This window comes from Odocoileus virginianus, chromosome 16, assembly GCF_023699985.2.
Source record: "Odocoileus virginianus isolate 20LAN1187 ecotype Illinois chromosome 16, Ovbor_1.2, whole genome shotgun sequence".
In the NCBI taxonomy this organism is placed as follows: Eukaryota; Metazoa; Chordata; class Mammalia; order Artiodactyla; family Cervidae; genus Odocoileus; species Odocoileus virginianus.
The window spans coordinates 40,197,483-40,216,262 of record NC_069689.1 but is presented as its reverse complement, the minus strand read 5'-3'; the positions used below and the strand labels follow the sequence as shown (position 1 = coordinate 40,216,262).

General features: G+C 50.0%; 1 protein-coding gene across 1 annotated transcript in view; it reads left to right on the top strand.

The window, feature by feature from the left end:
* The window catches only part of ATP10A (ATPase phospholipid transporting 10A (putative)), a 180,064-nt gene that overhangs the window by 122,017 nt on the left and 39,267 nt on the right, over positions 1–18,780 (top strand). The window contains 7 exon segments of the mRNA XM_070478113.1: positions 2,694–2,800; positions 3,172–3,303; positions 4,516–4,646; positions 6,188–6,440; positions 13,071–13,267; positions 14,632–14,826; positions 16,627–17,200. Coding sequence (XP_070334214.1) covers positions 2,694–2,800; positions 3,172–3,303; positions 4,516–4,646; positions 6,188–6,440; positions 13,071–13,267; positions 14,632–14,826; positions 16,627–17,200 — 1,589 coding nt within the window.

The following is an 18,780-nucleotide window of genomic DNA, read 5'->3' as shown; positions in this document are numbered from 1 at the left end:
TCCGGGGCGTACAGACGCCCACCTTCTCCCTGTGTCCCCACGCTGCCTTCACCTCCGTGTTTGTCTGACTCTGCGTCCGAATCTCCTCCTCTTATAATAGAGACAGCAGGCATGTGGGGGTAGGGCCCAGCCATATGCCCTCATTTTAACTTAATCGTCTCTTTAAAGACCTGACTCCAGGTGCAGTATTCTGAGATACGGGGGTTAGGACCTAAACAAACGAATTCCAGGGGAGAAAAAGAGCTGCTGAGGGCAGTGTGCTGGGCTCACACTGTCGTATGCCTCTTCCCAGAGTCAGCCCGGGGCCTGGTGGGCCCTGCTGCCCTCGGCAGGGACCTCCTCCCTCCGGTGACCAAGGCAGCCCTTTTGCTACGGAGCACCTGCGAGGTAGCGCCGTTCCCTAGCCTTTCTCCCCTTCTGATGCAGCAGCATCACTCAGAGCACAGTCATCATCAGTGTGTGCGGCCGGGAGCCATAAACAGGCCGGTGAACCCGCCGAGATCAGCTCTGGTCTGACTTGGTCTCATTAGAAAGCACAGTAGTTCCTAACAGGTGTAGGTCATGTCAAAGGAAGCTTAATGGAGTAAAGGCCTTTCTCTTGTTTCCGTTGAGTTCATCTCTTGTTCTGAGTGCACCTGACTGGTCTGGTTTGCAGGACGTGTCCTCAGCTGCTGTCCTGAGGAGCGCTTTCTGTGCCTGGCCGTTGGAGAGAGAACTGTGGCGGCGGAGCTGGGTTTTGTGTGTGACGTCTCCCGCATGCGGTGTCTTGACGCTTTAGCTGGCACTGAGGTCTCAAGTCTTGTATCTCTTTTTAAAGTGAAAATGTACTCTGTTCTGGGATTGCCACAAAGGGGGTATTACACAGGGTTGGTTGCCCATGGGCCTGCATGTTATTTTGCATGAGTTCTGCAGAAACTGATGCTGTGATGGTAAATACCAGGTTTGCAGGAAATGTGTCCCTCAGCTTGTGCTTTGGCCTTATCTTTATTCTTTTCTTCACTGTGAAATATTCTGATTTCCCTGGTTGTAAAGAAGGTGGGTTGTGTCTGACACGTCCCTCATGCAGGTGACCAGGGACTAAAGTGGCAGGAAGTGCTGTTTCCTCCAGGAAAACACCTTACGGGCTCCTTTTGACCTCATTCCTCTCCAGACCAGCTCTGTTCCCGGTCAGTGGGCACTGTGTTAGGAGCTATGGGAGGAATGGTACCTGCAGGGGTCTTTGATTGGCCTTAGGACCTGAGAAAAGGAGACGGGGCTGGGGGTGGGCAGGAGGGCTGGAGAGGCCTGCCCACCTAGGCTGTGAGCGGGTAACTTCGTGGAAGGCAGGAGCTATTGCCTGATTGATGGAGGTCAGGTTGCACTCCTGCTCGAGTTCTGGAAGCTTCCACGGCCTCCCCTTGTGACCCATTCATCAGGCTCCTGGGACCCCATCCACATGGACCCCATCCACATCAGGCTCCTAGGACCCCGTCCACACCAGAAAGGCCCTAGCATAGGACAATCTTGTCCAACAGGGCTGAGAGTGTGCCTGCCATTAATGGGTCAAGAAAATGAATTTAAAAAGCAGTTGCTTGAACTTTCTATAGTCTCTGAATATAAATAACTCATGCCCTGTCACTTGGCATGTCTGGCTGCGACTCTATGGACTGTAGCCCGCCAGGGTCCTCCATTCATGGGATTCTTCAGGCAGGAATACTGGAGAGGGTTGCCATTTCCTCCTCCAGGGGATCTTCCCGACCCAGGGATCGAACCCACATCTTAGATACCTGCTTGCATTGACAGATGTATTCTTTACCACTGAGCCACCTGGGAAGCTCAGTAAGCCAAATGTACAAAATTGTCTCATGGAATTTATCGCATCAAATTTAACATGTTGATGTTTCTAGCGACTTTTTATAAGAAGAACTGAATGTAGACACTATTGTTGAAACCAGTGTGATCCCTTTTTCGTGAGAAATATTTACACTTTGTGACAACATGAGGTGTACTGGTGAGGAGCAAAGTTCCCCGTGGTGACAGGCTGAGGGCAGGGTCTTCCTAGGCAAGCTTCCTGCCTTGGGCCCCGGTTCGGGCCCTGCCCTCTCTAGCTGTGGCCAGTCTCTGTGGTGACAAGCCTACAGTGGTCCTGCTTCCAATTCTGATGTGTGGGTCTTTCCCACACCAGGCAATCCTGTGACATCAGCCGGCTGTCCCACAGTCTAATTCCGTTCTGACACCACGCGGGGAGAGTATCAGATCCCACAGGTGACAGGCTTAGTCCTGTGTGTCAAGAACAGCCAGGCTCAAAGACCAAGTATTAGAACAGCAGATATTCCTAGTGCTCTTATCACTTAGGAAATTACAAGAATTTGGGGAGCTCTGTGCCAGGTACTGGGGCTAAATATTAGAATAAAAGGTTATTCTAGCACTCCTGTTTACAAAGGTGTTAGGAGCCCTGTGTCAGGAACCAGGAGCAGAGACAAAGTTATACATTTCTTATTATTTGACAAAGCCCATGGGCAAAGTAAACGAACAAACATCAGGCTCTGGGGAGGCTTCTAGCAGTTTGTATAGCCCCACCTCCGCTCTTGCCGAGACCCACTGGGCCCCTCCGCCCCCTCCCCTCTCCAGCTCCCAGTCTAGGCCTGCCTTCCCCGGTGGTACTGCTTGAGTCCTGAGCACCCTCCTGACCCATGCCAACTGTTCCCTGACAGCATACATGACAATGGCAAAAAGGCTGGACTCTACAAAGAAAATCTGCTGCTTCGAGGCTGCACCCTCCGAAACACGGAAGCCGTCGTCGGTATTGTCATCTATGCAGGTGGGTGCTGTGTGTCACATGTCTGGGACAAGCGCTGGCTTGCCACATTGGGCTGGGTATTCCTGGACATGGCTCCCTGATTGTTTCATTCTGTTCCTGATTATCAAAGTAGCATAAACCCATTGCAGAAAACCAGGAGAACAGAAAGAAGCAAAATATTTAATACCTGGACCGGGAGTGTTCTTAGCATGTTAGCCTGTTAGCCTGTTTCTTTCTCTGCATTGCCCCAGGGTGGTCACACATTTGAGGTGAACTGTGGAGCCCGGTTTTCTGACTGAGCTTGTCCCTTGCGGATTGCTGGATGGCAGCCTCCTTCAGTCCGTCCGTCCCTGCTGGCCCTGACGCATCGCTGTGCTCTGTCTGCCCTGCAGGACACGAGACCAAGGCTCTGTTGAACAACAGTGGCCCCCGCTACAAGCGCAGCCAGCTGGAGAGGCAGATGAACTGCGACGTGCTCTGGTGTGTCCTCCTCCTCATCTGCATGTCTCTGTCCTCAGCCATCGGTACGTCTCCTCAGAGGGCCGTGAGGAGTGGGCACGCCCACCAGGCTGCCTCTGTCTCCTCCTGACCTGGTGCTCTAATTTACACACGTCTGTCCCGGGCTGGGACGCGGGGTGTTTGTCCCAGCGAGGCCACGTGGAGACACCTCAATGCATGAACTCGGCAAAGCTGTGTTTTTGAAATTGGCAACTTCTTTGGTGGAAGGACAGCCTAATCACATCTACTATGGTTCCAGTGGAAAAAGTGATACTAACCTTCTGATAGCAGGAATAAGAGCAGTAGAAGCACAAATTCTACTAATAGGGACTCTGGGAAAACAGGGCAAATGTTATTGGGGTTCTAGAAGGGGCTAGCAATTAGGCTGAGAGTGGACTCTGGCACCTGCGGCCTCCCGTGGCCTCCAGACCTCACCTGCCTGGGGGCGCCCGGCAGGAAAGCATGTGGCACCTCCGGGCAAGTGATCGTCGTGCCCCTGCTCAGCTGCCACCATGCCCAGGTGTGACGGGTCTCAGAGTCTGTGAAAGGCACAGGTTTGTGGGCATGAAAGGGCTCTGTCATCAGCTGGGCATGATGAGATCGTGTGTGTTGCTGTTGGCTTCTCAGTCTGTCGAGCTTCCTTTGTGGCTCAGATGGTAAAACGTCTGCCTGCAATGCGGGAGACCTGGGTTTGATTCCTGGGTCGGGAAGATCCCCTGGAGAAAGAAATGGCAACCCACTCCAGTACCCTTGCCTGGAGAATTCCCTGGATGGAGGAGTGTGTACAGTCCATGGAATCCCAAAGAGTCAGACACGACTGAGCAACTTCACTGGTTCTCAGTCTGTGAGATGTGAATTTTTAATCTCCAGGCATGGACAAGAGGCAGTATTCAGTATTCAGAGCCTACTAGTGTGTTGTGAGACACACGCTGGGAAACTCATCTCTGGGGTTCTCACTGGCAGCTGCCCGCACACACACAGTTCCTGTGTCGTGACCATGTGCTGTTTGGTGCCAGCGACGGGGACGGTCTGGGGCAGAGTCCCAGTCCCAGGGCCTGCCTTCCAGCAGGTGCCAACAGTACCATGGGCTTTGCTTTCTTGGTGGCCAGTCGGGCTCACGAAGCCCAGTGTGCTTGTGTTGAGTGACAGTCTTAAAAGTGTTGCTGTAATTTGGACTAAGCACTACTCTTTTATTTCTCTACTGGGTGAATGACGTTTCTCTTTGAATTTTGCTACAGGACACGGACTGTGGGTACAGCGCTATCAAGAGAAGAAATCATTATTTGATGTCCCTGAATCTGATGGCACCTCATTATCCCCAGTCCCAGCTGCAGTTTACTCATTTTTGACAATGATAATAGTTTTGCAGGTAACAATACTAAGTTCCATCTGCCAGCTGCTTTACGTTTCTGGTGAGAACTTCAAGTCACCATAGTCTATAAGAACTTCCTACAGATTCTGCATCTGGGAGGAGCACAGATTCACCTGATGAATGTGTTGCCTTTTGTGTTCCACCTAACTTATCTAAAGGACTTTTCTGGGGTGCTTTTCAAGTTAAAATTCTCCTTTACTGTTCTTAAGATTCTTAGGTTCTGAGGAGTTGGTTTTCTGATCAGTGTTGTTTTCACTCAGTTACTTCTTTGAAAAGCCCATGTTTTATTTTAGAATAATTTTAAGATCAACAGACTAGTTACAAAAAATAGTACAGAGAGTTCTCACATGCCCCTCACCAAGTGTGTCCTAATGTGAGTGTATTACATTTCCATGGTACTCTGTCAAAACTGAGAAACCAGCTTTAAGACTCTGCCACGAACAAGATTTCAGACGTTATTTAGCTTCTACTAGTCTTTCCACTGATGTGCTTTTTCTTTTCCAGGAGTCGGTTCAGGATATCACATTGCAGTTTGCAGCACTGGTTATTATTATTGTTGTTATCGTTACTTCCCATGCCTCCCGAACAAGTCCCCGTCATTAACTGAGAAACTATGGCCCACAGGCCTGTGGGAGTGGCGGGTGCAGCCAGCATCTCTGCCACCCTCCTTAGGGAGACAGAGTGAGCAGAAGGTTTAGCCTTTGCCTTAAAGGCGGGCTCTACTATCTTTTTTACATGTGCTTCCCACTGCGGGCAATAGTCTTATTTAACTTTCCAAATTAGTCTCCTTTTATGAATGCAAATTTTGTTCTAGCCTTGAGTTAGTACTGTAGTAGGCGTTGCATCTACATATGCTTAAGTTACCCAAAGAACCCAGTTAGTTGGAATGTGATAGTCTGAACCCATAAGTATCAGCATAATATGGTTACTCCACAAATAAGGACAAAATTGAACGCTGATTTTATGAATGTTATTCTTGAATTGTCAAAGCATAACTGTGACTGTTCTTCTCAAAGCCTCTTGCCTCTGCTCTGTACTGTGCAAGATCACAGAGACTGTCCTCCAGCACAGAACCTGCCTCTGAAAAGACTGTCTCTCCTGAACGGTGGGGTGTGTCTGCGGCACGGGCAGCTCCTGGCATCGGGAGCCCCGGCTCAGCCTGGGTGCGAGGTGACTTTGCTTTTCAGGACTCTGACTGTGCCGTGTGTTTTGTTTCTCTCTCTCCTTCCCTAGCTTCTCTCACGTGCAGCTTAGTAATATGAAAATGCTTGCTTCTATACAAGCCCTGGTTTCCATGCTTCCAGACATGATAGTGGATTTCCTCTCTGTGGCACCATAGGCTGCCCTAGTTTAAACTCTTTGCCAATACTCTAATAGTCTAACAATACTGACTCTAAGCCCGCCTGTTTAAGCTCTGAAAGGTACAGTATAGTCCCTACTTCCTTGCAGTTATAGTTGTTTGTCATTTAAATTGAAAACAAAAGCCCCGGCTCGCAGGTCCTCACCGCCATTCATTGTCTGTGTTTTGTGTCTCCTAGGTTTTGATCCCTATTTCCTTGTATGTTTCTATTGAAATTGTTAAAGTGTGCCAAGTGTACTTCATCAACCAGGACATAGAACTATACGACGAGGAAACAGACTCACAACTGCAGTGCCGAGCTCTGAACATCACGGAAGACCTAGGGCAGATACAGTATATCTTCTCAGATAAAACGGGCACTTTAACTGAGAATAAGATGGTTTTCCGAAGATGCACTGTGTCTGGCATAGAGTATTCTCATGATGCAAATGGTGAGTCTGGGGACAGAGCTCCCATCTGGGCAGGACCAGAGAGCTATCAGAGCTGCATGCCTGTGTGCATGCCTGTGTATACACGCACACACACACACAGCGCTTCAGGGATTGATGATTTTGGGGAAGAATAAAGCAGAAAGGCTGTCAAAGCAACTCTGGACCAGGATTTACAGAAAAGCCTTCTCTTCAGTGCTGATGGCACCCTGCTCCCTGCACTGTATGGTGTGGTGGGCATCTGCTTAAACACTCATTTTCTGCCAGACGAGCAGAACCAAGGAGGAAAAACTTTGAGGAACTCACATCAGAGACGCTCGGTCTCTCTCACACCAAGAAGCAAAGAGATGTTTCCTTTGCCACCCATCGATTTCCTTGTTATCAGCTGAAAATGCTCAGCAGGGTATTGGGCAGTCTATGCTGTGTTCTTTCCAATGAAATACAATGTTCCAGAGAGAATTGTCACCTCTCTTGGAATTTGGGCAATCAATTCCTCCTCCCACCTACTTTCTCATCCTTGGTTGCCTCCCTCCATCCCCTCTGAATGCACAGGGGAGTCATCTGCTTCCTGTGTCGAGGAGGGACTGCAGCCTGCCACCCATCTGAATCAGGAGAGAATCCCCATGGCCACAGAAGTGTCTCTGGGGCCATCATGCCTCCCAGAGAGGGGGCACCTGCTCTACAAGCAGGACTCCCCTTCATCCCTGGAATGGCATCTCAGAACATCAAACAAACCCTGCCACAGAAACAGAAGCAAATACAGAACAGTGGGACAACATGGAGGCATAGAAAGCTGTTCTTTAGGGGCATTTGGTGGGAGAGATCTGTTGGAAGCATGAGATTTTTGTGACTTTTATAAAATCAAGAATTATCATGATATCCATCATATTCTTCATGTTAAAATGAATCACATAAACAGAAGGCATAACTCAGTTCAGTCACTCAGTTGTGTCTGACTCTTTGCAACCCCATGGACTGCAGCACGCCAGGCTTCCCTGTCCAACACCAACTCCCAGAGTTTATTCAAACTCATGTCCATAGATTCGTGATGCCATCCAACGACCTCATCCTCTGTCATCCCCTTCTCCTCCTGCCTTCAACCTTTCCCAGGATCGGGGTTTTTTCCAATGAGTCAGTTCTTCACATCAGGTGGCCAAAGTATTGGAGTTTCAGCTTGAATATTCAGGACTGATTTCCTTTAGGGTGGACTGGTTGGGTCTCCTTGCAGTCCAAGGGACTCAAGACTCTTCTCTAACAACACAGTTCAAAAGCATCAATCCTTCAGCGCTCAACTTTCTTTATAGTCCAGCTCTCACATCCATATATGACTACTGGAAAAACCATAAACTTGACTAGATGGACCTTTGTTGGAAAAGTAATCTCTCTGCCTTTTTTTTTTCTTTCCTCTCTGCTTTTTAACGTGCTGTCTAGGTTGGTTATAGCTTTTCTTCCAAGGAGCAAGCATCTTTTAATTTTGTGGCTGCAGTCACCATCTGCAGTGATTTTGGAGCCCAAAAAAATAAAGTCAGCCACTGTTTCCCCATCTATTTACCATGAAGTGATGGGACCAGATGCCATGGTCTTGGTTTTCTGAATGTTGAGTTTTAAGACAACTTTTTCACGCTCCTTTTTCACTTTCATCAAGAAGCTCTTTAGTTCCTCTTGGCTTTCTGCCATAAGAGTGGTGTCATCTGCATATCTGAGGTAAATGATATTTCTCCTGGCAGTCTTGATTCCAGCTTGCGCTTCATCCAGCCTGGCATTTCACATGGTGTACTCTGTATATAAGTTAAATAAGCAGGGTGACAAGATATAGCCTTGGTGTACTCCTCTCCTGATTTGGGAACATTGCGTTGTTCCATGTCCTGTTCTAACTGTTGCTTCTTGACCTGCATACAGATTTCTCAGAAGGCAGGTCAGGTGGTCTGGTATTCCCCCTCTTTCAGAATTTTCTACAGTTTGTTGTGATCCACACAGTCAAAGGCTTTGGTGTAGTCAAGGAAGCAAACGCAGATGTTTTTTGGGAACTCTCTTGCTTTTTTGATGGTCCGGTGGATGTTGGCAATTTGATCTCTGGTTCCTCTGCTTTTTCTAAATCTGACTTGAATATCTGGAAGCTCACAGTTCATGTACTGTTGAAGCCTGGCTTGGAGAATTTTGAGCATTACTTTGCTAGCATGTGAGATGAGTGTAATTGTGTGGTACTTTGAGCATTCTTTGGCATTGTCTTTCTTTGGGATTGGAATGAAAACTGACCTTTTCCAGTCCTGTGGCCACTGCTGAGTTTTCCAAATTTGCTGGCATATTGAGTACAGCACTTTAACAGCAACATCTTTTAGGATTTAAAATAGGTCAACTGAAATTCCATCACCTCCACTAGCTTTGTTTGTAGTGATGCTTCCTAAGACCCAGGAAGCCTTAGGAAGGCTTAGGAACCCTTGACTTCGCATTCCAGGATGTCTGGCTCTAGGTGAGTGATCACACCATCGTGATCATCTGAGTCATGAAGATCTTTTTTGTACAGTTCTTCTGTGTTTTCTTGCCACCTCTTCTTAATATCTTTGGCTTCTGTTAGGTCCCTACCATTTCTGTCCTTTATTGTACTCATCTTTGCATGAAATATTCCCTTGGTATCTCTAATTTTCTTGAAGAGATCTCTAGTCTTTTCCATTCTATTGTTTTCCTCTATTTCTTTGCAGTGATCGCTGAGGAAGGCTTTCTTATCTCTTCTTGCTATTCTTTGGAACTCTGCATTCAAATGGGTATATCTTTCCTTTTCTCCTTTGCCTTTAGCTTCTCTTCTTTTCTCAGCTATATTTCTAAGGCCTCCTCAGACAACCATTTTGCCTTTCTGCATTTCTTTTTCTTGGAGATGGTCTTGATCACTGCCTCCTGTACAATGTCACAAACCTCTTTCTATAGTTTTTCAGGCACTCTGTCTTTCATATCTAATACCTTGAATATATTTGTTACTTCCACTGTAAGGGATTTGATTTAGGTCATACCTGAATGGTCTAGTGGTTTTCCCTACTTTCTTCAACATAAGTCTGACTCTGGCAATAAGGAGTTCATGATCTGAGCCACAGTCAGCTCCCGGTCTTGTTTTTGCTGACTGTATAGAGCTTCTCCATCTTTGGCTGCAAAGAATACAATTGATCTGATTTCGGTGTTGACCATCTGGTCATGTCCATGTGTAGAGTTGTCTCTTGTGTTGTTGGAAGAGGGTATTCTCTTGGAAAACTCTGTTAACACCTGATCAGCTTTGTTTTGTATTCCAAGGCCAAATTTGCCTGTTACTCCAGGTAGCTCTTGACTTCCTACTTTTGCATTCCAGTCCCCTGTAGTGAAGAGGACTTTTTTTGGGGTGTTAGTTATAGAATGTTTTGTAGGTCTTCTAAGAACCTTTCAACTTCAGCTGCTTCAGCATTACTGGTCAGGGCATAAACTTGGATTGCTGTGATATTGAATGGTTTGCCTTGGAAATGAACAGAGATCATTCTCTCATTTTTGAGATTGCATCTACCTACTGCATTTCAGACTCTTCTGTTGACCATGATGGCGAGTCCATTTTTTCTAAGGGATTCCTGGCCACAATAGTAGTTATAATGGTCATCTGAGTTAAATCCAGCCATTCCAGTCCATTTTAGTTCACTGATTCTTAAAATGTCAATGTTCACTCTTGCCATCTCCTGTTTGATTACTTCCAATTTACCTTAATTCATGGACCTAACATTCTAGGTTCCTATGCAGTATTATTCTTTACAACATAAGACTTTACTTCCATCACCAGTCACATCCACAAGTGGGTGTTGTTTTCACTTTGGCTCCATCTCTTCATTTTTTCTGGAGTTATTTCTCCATTCTTCTCCAGTAGCATACTGGGCACCTACCGAACTGGGGAGTTCATCTTTCAGTGTCCTATCTTTTTGCCTTTTCAGACTGTTCATGGGTTTCTCAAGGCAAGAATACTGAAGTGGTTTGCCATTCCCTTCTCCAGTGGACCACGTTTTGTCAGAACTCTCTACCATGACCTGTCCGTCTTGGGTGGCCCTACCAGTCTGGCTCATAGTTTTCTTGAGCTAGACAAGACTGTGGTCCATGTGATCAGTTTGGTTAGTTTTCTGTGACTGTGGTTTTAACTCTGTCTGCCCTCTAATGGATAAGGATAAGAGGCTTATGGAAGCTTACAGAAGGCATAGGAACATATGCAATTTGTTTAGTGTTTTATTTGCCACCCAATGATAAATGGTCAGGAACAGAGTCCCATTTACCCACCTGCCTCTTTCTCTGGCTTACCCCTTCCCTGACTCCTCGGACTTGTGCAGAACAGCTTGGAGTCCTAAAAGCAGAACTCAGCCTGGTTGTGAAGGACTCAGAGGACCAGGTCTAAAGTCAGCCGTTAAACTGGAACTGGGGCTCTGTGGGCAGAATTCCAAGTAAGATTACAGAAGGATTGTGAGAGTTGTCAGATGCTTACCATAAAACCAGAGCGATCCATCACCCCAGAAGACACAGGAAAGCATTGCCGGGGAAGGTAGAAACAGCCAGGTGTATCTGAAGTGTGTTTTAAAGAAGAGCAATGAATCAGTGACCCTCAGGGCCAAGGTCTCCCTCTGTGGGTGCTGCCGTGGTCTAACATCTCAGATCAGTTAGTAAAATGAATTCAGGTCAGTTTGGCTTTGAGCAGTAAGCTCAGCTCATATGTACTTGAACTGGCCACACAGACCATAGGCACATCCCTCTCTACCTTGTGTCCTGGTGACAGTGCAGGACCAGGGTCAAGCATCAGCTGCCTCTCATTCTCATCTTCCCTAAGGACCCAAGGCCACTGCTGCCCACTCACACAACACGGACACATCAGTGGTGGCCTGAGGGACGGCCACTCTCAGGCTAACATCTACCACTGCTGTGGGAGCGTGGGCAGGCCCCTGTGCCCCAGGAGGCTGAAACCACACTCGTAGTGTCCATGCCCAGGAGCTGGACATGCCTGGTCCTGGCTTTGCCCTTTTCTGACACCCTCAGCACCACACCACCAGGTGACTGAGGTGCAGGCTCAGGGACAGTGTGTGCAGGAGTCTTTTCCTGGGATTAGGAGCTCCTGAGGTGGAATCCTGGCGTTGGCAGTTACACAGCCGGGCATCCATGGGCAGGTGACTTCCCTTTCCTTCAGTTAGTTCAGTCGCTCAGTTGTGTCCGACTCTCTGTGACCCCATGGACTGCAGCACACCAGGCCTCCCTGTCCCTCACCAACTCCTGGAGCTTACTCAAACTCATGTCCATCGAGTGGCTGTTGCCATCCAACCATCTCATCCTCTGTCGTCCCCTTCTCCTCCCACCTGCAATCTTTCCCAGCATCAGGGTCTTTTCCAATGAGTCAACTCTTCACATGAGGTGGCCAAAGTATTGCAGTTTCAACTTCAGCATCAGTCCTTCCAATGAACACCCAGCACCTATCTCATTTAAGATGGACTGGTTGGATCCCTTTCCTTATCGCTAAAGAAAAGTCTTCCCGAGGAAGATGCTGAGTTCAGGGCCTGGCTTGCATGACAGCCCATGCCCTGGCAAGCCCAGATGGGGGCACCTCTCTCAGCCCCTTGCACAGGCTGCCCCCAGCTGCCACCCAGCACCAGGCTTGCCCTGGAGGCCCGTAGTAGTTGCTTGTTTTGGTCCCTGTGATGGTCTGCTGCTGCTCATCCATGATGGAAGACGCAGAGCTAACCGGGTAAAGCTGAGAAGACGTGTTGAGAGCCCGTCTTAGCAAGCAGCAGCGCGGTGCCTTCCTTCTGATTCACCGCAGCCCTGGCAGCTTCAGGGACTCATGCTCCCCGGCGCCCCCTAGGGCTCAAGCGCAGAATCACGGTCACGGGCCTCAGCAGAGCGCTGCCTGCTGGGGGCGGCTCAGAGGGCGTTTGTACCCCACTGCTTAGGGGGCGTTCATCCCCGCTGGGCGAGCCCAGGAGGGTGTGAGCCTCCCCGGTGGGAAGTGTGCATCCTCATGGGGTGACTACGGCACCCACTCCCCACCTGACCGTGAGCAAGGAGCCTCCTCAGGAGAGCACCCTCCACACAGCCTGCTATTTCTGCTTGACTGCAAGGCAGACACTCAAGGCATGATCTGTCCTGATGGTCCCAGTGAGCAGGTGGCCCAGTGGTCTCGGGATGAAGGTCCAAGCCTGGGGCCCAGCTCCTCTGTGGGCCTTCCAGCCCTCCTGCCCACCCACCCCATTCACACTGGGGCTCTGCTGAACAGAGGGGCCGCGTGTGACTCCACCCACATCTGACTTTCTGTGGGATGGGACAGCCCCTGTGCCGTCATGGATGGGACCTGAGCTTTGCACCCTATGGGCCTGGGCGACATCCTCACCCCTGCCTCCTGTGGCCTTAACAAGCTGAGACTCAGTCTTCTCATCTGTGAACTGGAGTTGAGAACGTAAGCCCCGTGGGTTCACTGGAAGGACGTGTAAATGGAAACAGCGCTCATCCCTCAGTGGAAACCCCTGTCAAATGCGGTCTCACCATCAGAAGGGGGAGAGGGCCTGGGGACACCCAGCGTGCACCTCATTGGAGCCCAGATCCCTCAGTTTCATGCCCAGCCTCCCCACGAAGTGTGACTTGGTTTCCGTCTCTCCACAGCCCAGCGTCTGGCCAGATACCAGGAGGCAGACTCAGAGGAGGAGGAGGTGGTCCCCAGGGGGGGCTCGCTGCCCCTGCGAGGGGGTGCCGGGGGCCTCCAGAGCCAGAGCAGCAGGGCGCACCGGCGCACGGGCAGCCGCGCAGAGGCCCGGCGCGTCAGCATGCTGACCGAGCTCACGGCCTTCAGCAGCCCCATGGTGAGTCCTCCTGCCCTCCCGTGACTGCCCCTCGTCACTGAAGGCGTCTGCTCTTGCGTGGGGGGTTTCCTGTGTTCAGTCAGGGAGCGTTTTTCTGGACAGTGTCTGCTCCCCACTCCACGGAATCTTTCCTGAAACACTGGCACAGCCTCCTTCCCAGACTTCTCAGGCTGTGAACTGTGAGTGACCACTTGGATGGAGGAAGCAAAGGAAGTCCATCCTTCCCTACAAGATGAATACAGTATCAGGGCAAGATGACAGCTGTGGAAAAAAACCCAACTTAAAGAAAAAGAGTTTGAATTAGATGAGCCCAAATTCATCCCTTGCCTTGTCAGCCGCCCAAACATTTATGGACCATTCTCTGGTAGGGAAATTTCCAGAAGTGCCTGAGTGACAACCTCTGAAAGATCTTTCAGTGAGGGAGAATCTGTTCTCAGGTGTGGTGTCCTCATTCATTTATGTCCTTGGAAACCTATACAGAAGGTGCCGTTTGAATCGAGGTCACCTAGACGCGTGGTCGCTGGTTGGTGGGTTTGCATGGGGTATGTGACAGGGAGCTCCCACCCCAGACAGCAGGGAGACGTGTTAGAAATCTCTCCCAGCCTTTCCTGATACCAATTTTGGAGTCAGTATGGGTCAGAAATATTTGAAATGTTCCAAAAAGGTCAGACATGACTTGGTAACTAAAGAACAACTCTCTGACCTAGGTAGTTACTGATTTAGTGAAGAACTTCTGTGCATAGAAGCTTATCAGTGCATCATTTACATCAATAAAACAGTGAAGAAATATACCCAGTGATAAAGGAATGGGCGAATAAATTATGTCTGTTTTGAAGCTGTTAAAAATTTTCAAAAGTCTGTTAAAGGCATGGTAAAGTTGAGGCAATATAAGGTCTTTGTAGAAATGGAAACTGTTATTTACGTATAAAGTATTTTGACTAAAATGTAAATGTATATAAAAAAAGATGAAGGAAAAGCAGAGAAGCATGTTTTTCAAAAAGTATACATTACTATGAGGTAGTGTAATAGAGACCTGCTACATTTTCCCTATAATTCTCTTATTTCTCCAAATCTGTCTGAGTAAGATATGTTACTTTGTAATATATATTCTTGGAGGTATTATTTTATAAACAGAACATATGTACCTTCTTATATATAAAAATATGTGCATTTCATTTGTAGAGTGTATATTCTTATACAATTAAGATGACATACAGTTTGTCTATAAAGTGGCGAGTATGTGTGAAGTGCAAGCCTGTTTATAGCTTCTGGTAAAATCGAGGTGCCCTAAATAGTGAAGCATCAAGGGAACAGTGGGCCGGTCCCTGGGTCAGACTGACCCCCGGCCTCTGTGTCCTCCTCAGGAGAAGGACATAACACCCGACCCGAAGCTGCTGGAGAAGGTGCACGAGTGCGGCAGGTGCCTGGCCTCTGCGAGGCACCAGGAGCACCCGCTGGACCACCTCTCGCCCGAGCTGTCTGACGTTTTCGACTTCTTCATTGCACTCACCATCTGCAACACAGTGGTGGTCACGTCCCCGGATCAGCCACGACAAAAGGCAAGTCCTGGAGCTTCCCTCTTGGAAGCCCACAGAGGCCTGGGCCTGGATGCGGTGTCTGTCTTCCTGAGAGGGAGCCTGGGTCACCGTGCACCACTCTCAGCTTTCAGGGGTGCACTGAGGGCTTCAGACAGGGCACACCAGTCCCGCAGCTGTGTGGGGACATCCCCAGACTATAGTGGGCGGACGCCAGGATTGTGGTCAAGAGGGAGAGGATGGCCAGCCAGAGACAGCTACCGAGCATGGGGTGAGATGGGCACAGAGCGTCCAGGTGGGGCTCGAGGCGAGTGGGTCTGGGGGCTGGCTGCCTCCATGCTGACCAGAGCCTCAGAGTGCGGAGGACAGGCTGGGGCCCAAGGAGGAGCTGCCTGGACTTGCACTGTCACTATAAGCCAGGCCCCTCCTGTGTCTCAGACTCCCCTTCTGGGATGTGGGGGCAACGGTGGGATTTAGGGAAAGGTCTCAGAGTAGGGTTTGGCACACAGGAAATATCCGTGATGCTAATAAAGGTTGTTAAAACACCAGCATTCTCAAAAGTGGTTGAGAATCAGTGGCAAGTTACTTAAGGTGGTGGAAACATAACAACACCCAAGTTGGGTTTTGCTTGGATTAACATCAAGATTTTCTCCAAAGAGAGGAACGGTTCATGTGTGAAAGGCGCCTCTTTAAGCCAAGCACTCCTCCAGGTGGACCCATAGGGAGGGTGCACCTAAGCATGGCTGAGCGTGTACAGCCAAGCAACTCTAAGTGGACGCATGTGAAGGTTCCTGGGCAAGCGCACGCCATAGGCCTGTCTCCTGACGTCACCCCCGACTCTCCCAGGCTCCTTGCTCAGTTCAGCCCTGCCAGCAGATTCTGCTGGTGAAGCTGCTGGAGGGTGACAAAAGGAGAACAGGGACCTCTTGCCTGTCTGCGGCAGCGGCAGCAGCATGTTTGGCAGCAGTGGGACCCCTCCAGGCTCTGCTCACACCTCACTCACCTGGAGAAGCCCCAGGGGCCCAGTGGGTCTCAAGCAAATGGGCTTTGCCACTGAGAGACCACAGGCTTGTGCTGCCAGCCCTGGGTGGGCCACTTCCTGCTGTAGATCAGCTCTCAGCAGCCTCCGCATCCACCAGGGCCCTTCCTCCACCCTCTTCAGCTCCTCTGGAGCACTGTGCTGAAGAGGCGTCTGGTTTCTAGGCTAGACCCTACTTGACTGACCCAGGTGGTGTTGAAGTTACCGAGTAAGTAAGAGAAACTCCAATGTGACTGAACAGTGTTGTGCCCACGGTCACATATGCGTGAGCTCCATGCAGGGAGCAGACTCCTCAGACTGCATGTGAACATGTCTCTAGGAAAGATTCTTTGGGGTTTGGGAAATTTTGTGTAAACTTAAATTTTTTATGGACGTACAAAAGAATGTATAAGTTTTGTTAAATGATTTTTTTAATTGGAAAAAAAAAAAGGCAAGGTTTGTTCCAGGCAGTGGCAGGCCCACTTCTGGGAAGTTTCTGAAGAGCAAGGGAACTGCCATGAGGGGACAGTCCCAAAGTCTAGTCTTGGGCATCACGGGCCACCCCGTGCCTATGCCACAGTCAGTCACATTCTGAAAGAAAGCATGTAGCAGGACCTGTGTTGAGGTGCTGTCGAGAGCCAAGGGGTGGTCTCAAGGAAGGCATGCTGGCTCTGGTTGCAGTTTTCAGGGGGAAATAGAAAATCCACCTTCAGCACCCCCTGGGGAAGTGGAGGGCAGCCCTGTGGGGGTTGGGGTGAGGCCTCTGGGGAGATGCCTCACCTACCTTCTGATTGCTGCCCTGCCAGGTGAGGGTGCGCTTTGAGCTCAAGTCCCCGGTGAAGACCATCGAAGATTTCCTCCGGAGGTTCACACCCAGTCGCCTGACTTTGGGCGGCAGCAGCGTCGGGAGCACGAGCGCAAGCGTGGCCACCAAGTCCGCGCCAAAGGCCGGCCTCCTGTCCACGCTGGCCAACGACGGCGCGCTGCTCAGGCTGGAGGAGAGGCTGGGCGCCGGGGCCCCACACCTCGCCAGCAACGGCTACAGCAGCGCGGCGGACGGCTGGACTGCAGAGCACTCTGCAACGGGGCCGGAGCCCAGGCCAGAGCTGCGCTACGAGGCCGAGAGTCCAGACGAGGCGGCGCTCGTGCATGCCGCCCGCGCCTACAGCTGCGCCCTCGTGGGCCGGCTGCACGACCAGGTGTCGGTGGAGCTGCCGCACCTGGGCAGGCTCACCTTCGAGCTCCTGCACACGCTGGGCTTCGACTCCATCCGCAAGAGGATGTCGGTGGTGATCAGGCACCCCCTCACGGACGAGATCAACGTGTACACCAAGGGCGCCGACTCGGTGGTCATGGACCTCCTGCTGCCCTGCTCCACAGGTACCTGCACCCCGTGGGCAGCTCCCCTCTGCGGGGGTTCCCGAGAAACCCAGCCCCTCCCCACAGCGGAGCTTCACCTCTCTGGGTGGCCTTTTCCTGCTCTCAAGGGTTTGGGCTAGAATGGAGGATGGGGGAGGATCCAGCAGATGGGGAGCTTTGGAGCCTGAACTTGCCTCAGAAGTTCTCTGAGGTCTGAAATTCCTACAGGTGAGGTCCTGCATCAGGTCTGACTCTGCGGATGAAGATTAAGAACGTTAAGACTAGAAGCCCCAAAAAGCTCCTTTCTGCCTCTCCTTGCCTGGACCTGGGGGCATCTGTGAGGCCCTGGCCATGATTTTTAGCCATCTGTGGAGTGACTTCAGCCCGCAGTAGGGGCTGCTGGCCTCTGGACAACTTTGGGCCAAGAAGTTCCATCTTGGCCTCTTTTGTACTAGTTTGACTGAGTCCAAGCTCGCGCTGCTCACTGTGTGACAGGCCAGTGAATGAGAGAGAGGAGATGTGGAGGCAAGGAATATGACTTTATTCAGAAAGCTGGCAGACCGAGAAGATGGCAGACTAATGTCTCAAAATAACCATGTTGTCAGGGCCTGGATGCCAGGTTCTTTTATAGAACCAGAGAGAGAAGCAGTAAGGAACTAAAGTCGAAAGGCAGAATAGAGAGAGAGAGAGGAGAAGTGAAGTATGAAGGGCCATTTAGTCTTGCAAAAAGTCTCTGGGAATGGCCAGTATCTGGGAAGGGATGTGTTAATCTTTTTTCCTTGCATCCATTCACCAGTGGGCAGGGTCAGATTATCTCTCTTGAGCTGAACAAAGATGCTTTAGTTTACCAGTCAGGCAGAGGGGCAGGGTCCTCTGGAGGCAGGCCATTATGTATGATTTTAACAGCAAAAGCAACAAAGAGCAAGTCAAGGAAGTAGTTCCAACGTGAAGCTAGAATTGACTCTTGCCTGCGACACTAGACTTCCATGTAACATTGAGGTTGAAAAAGAGTAGTTCAGAAACCACTGTTATAGAAGGTGGAACTTTGTTTAGCAGACGACTTGAAGAGGGGCTTCCCTGACCTCTCCACGTGGTCCTTCACCCCAGTGTAGCCTTCCTGTTTGCACAGCCTCCTCCTGTGGGTCCTGGGAGTAATTAACCACAGATGAGAAACAGAGCCTCCCATCCATTGCACCATGCAGCAAACGGGTCGAAGCATGGTGGTGCCCAGACCATGACATCGAAGGGGACACCTGAAAAATAAGCAGTTTCTGTGGATCTCTGCCTTCCTCTGGGAATTTCCAAGCAGCGTACCCTTCACATAGGTTTGGATAGGTCATAGCTACATACAGATGCCCGGCAATTTAAGATTTAGGATGTTCAGAGCCCCCAGTGGTTTTTCAAGAAAAGGGATAACTCTGAGGTGGTCCTGAAGTTATCAGTGACACCTTGACATTGTGCATAAATCATTCAGCTTTCACTTTGGGAGTGGGGTGGGCGGGGTATGGAGCAGTCCTTTATATGGTCAGTCTGCTATACTTTGCTCAGGTGATAAAGTGAGGGGGGCACATGAGTATCCAGTACCTTCTTCAGAGAGCTCA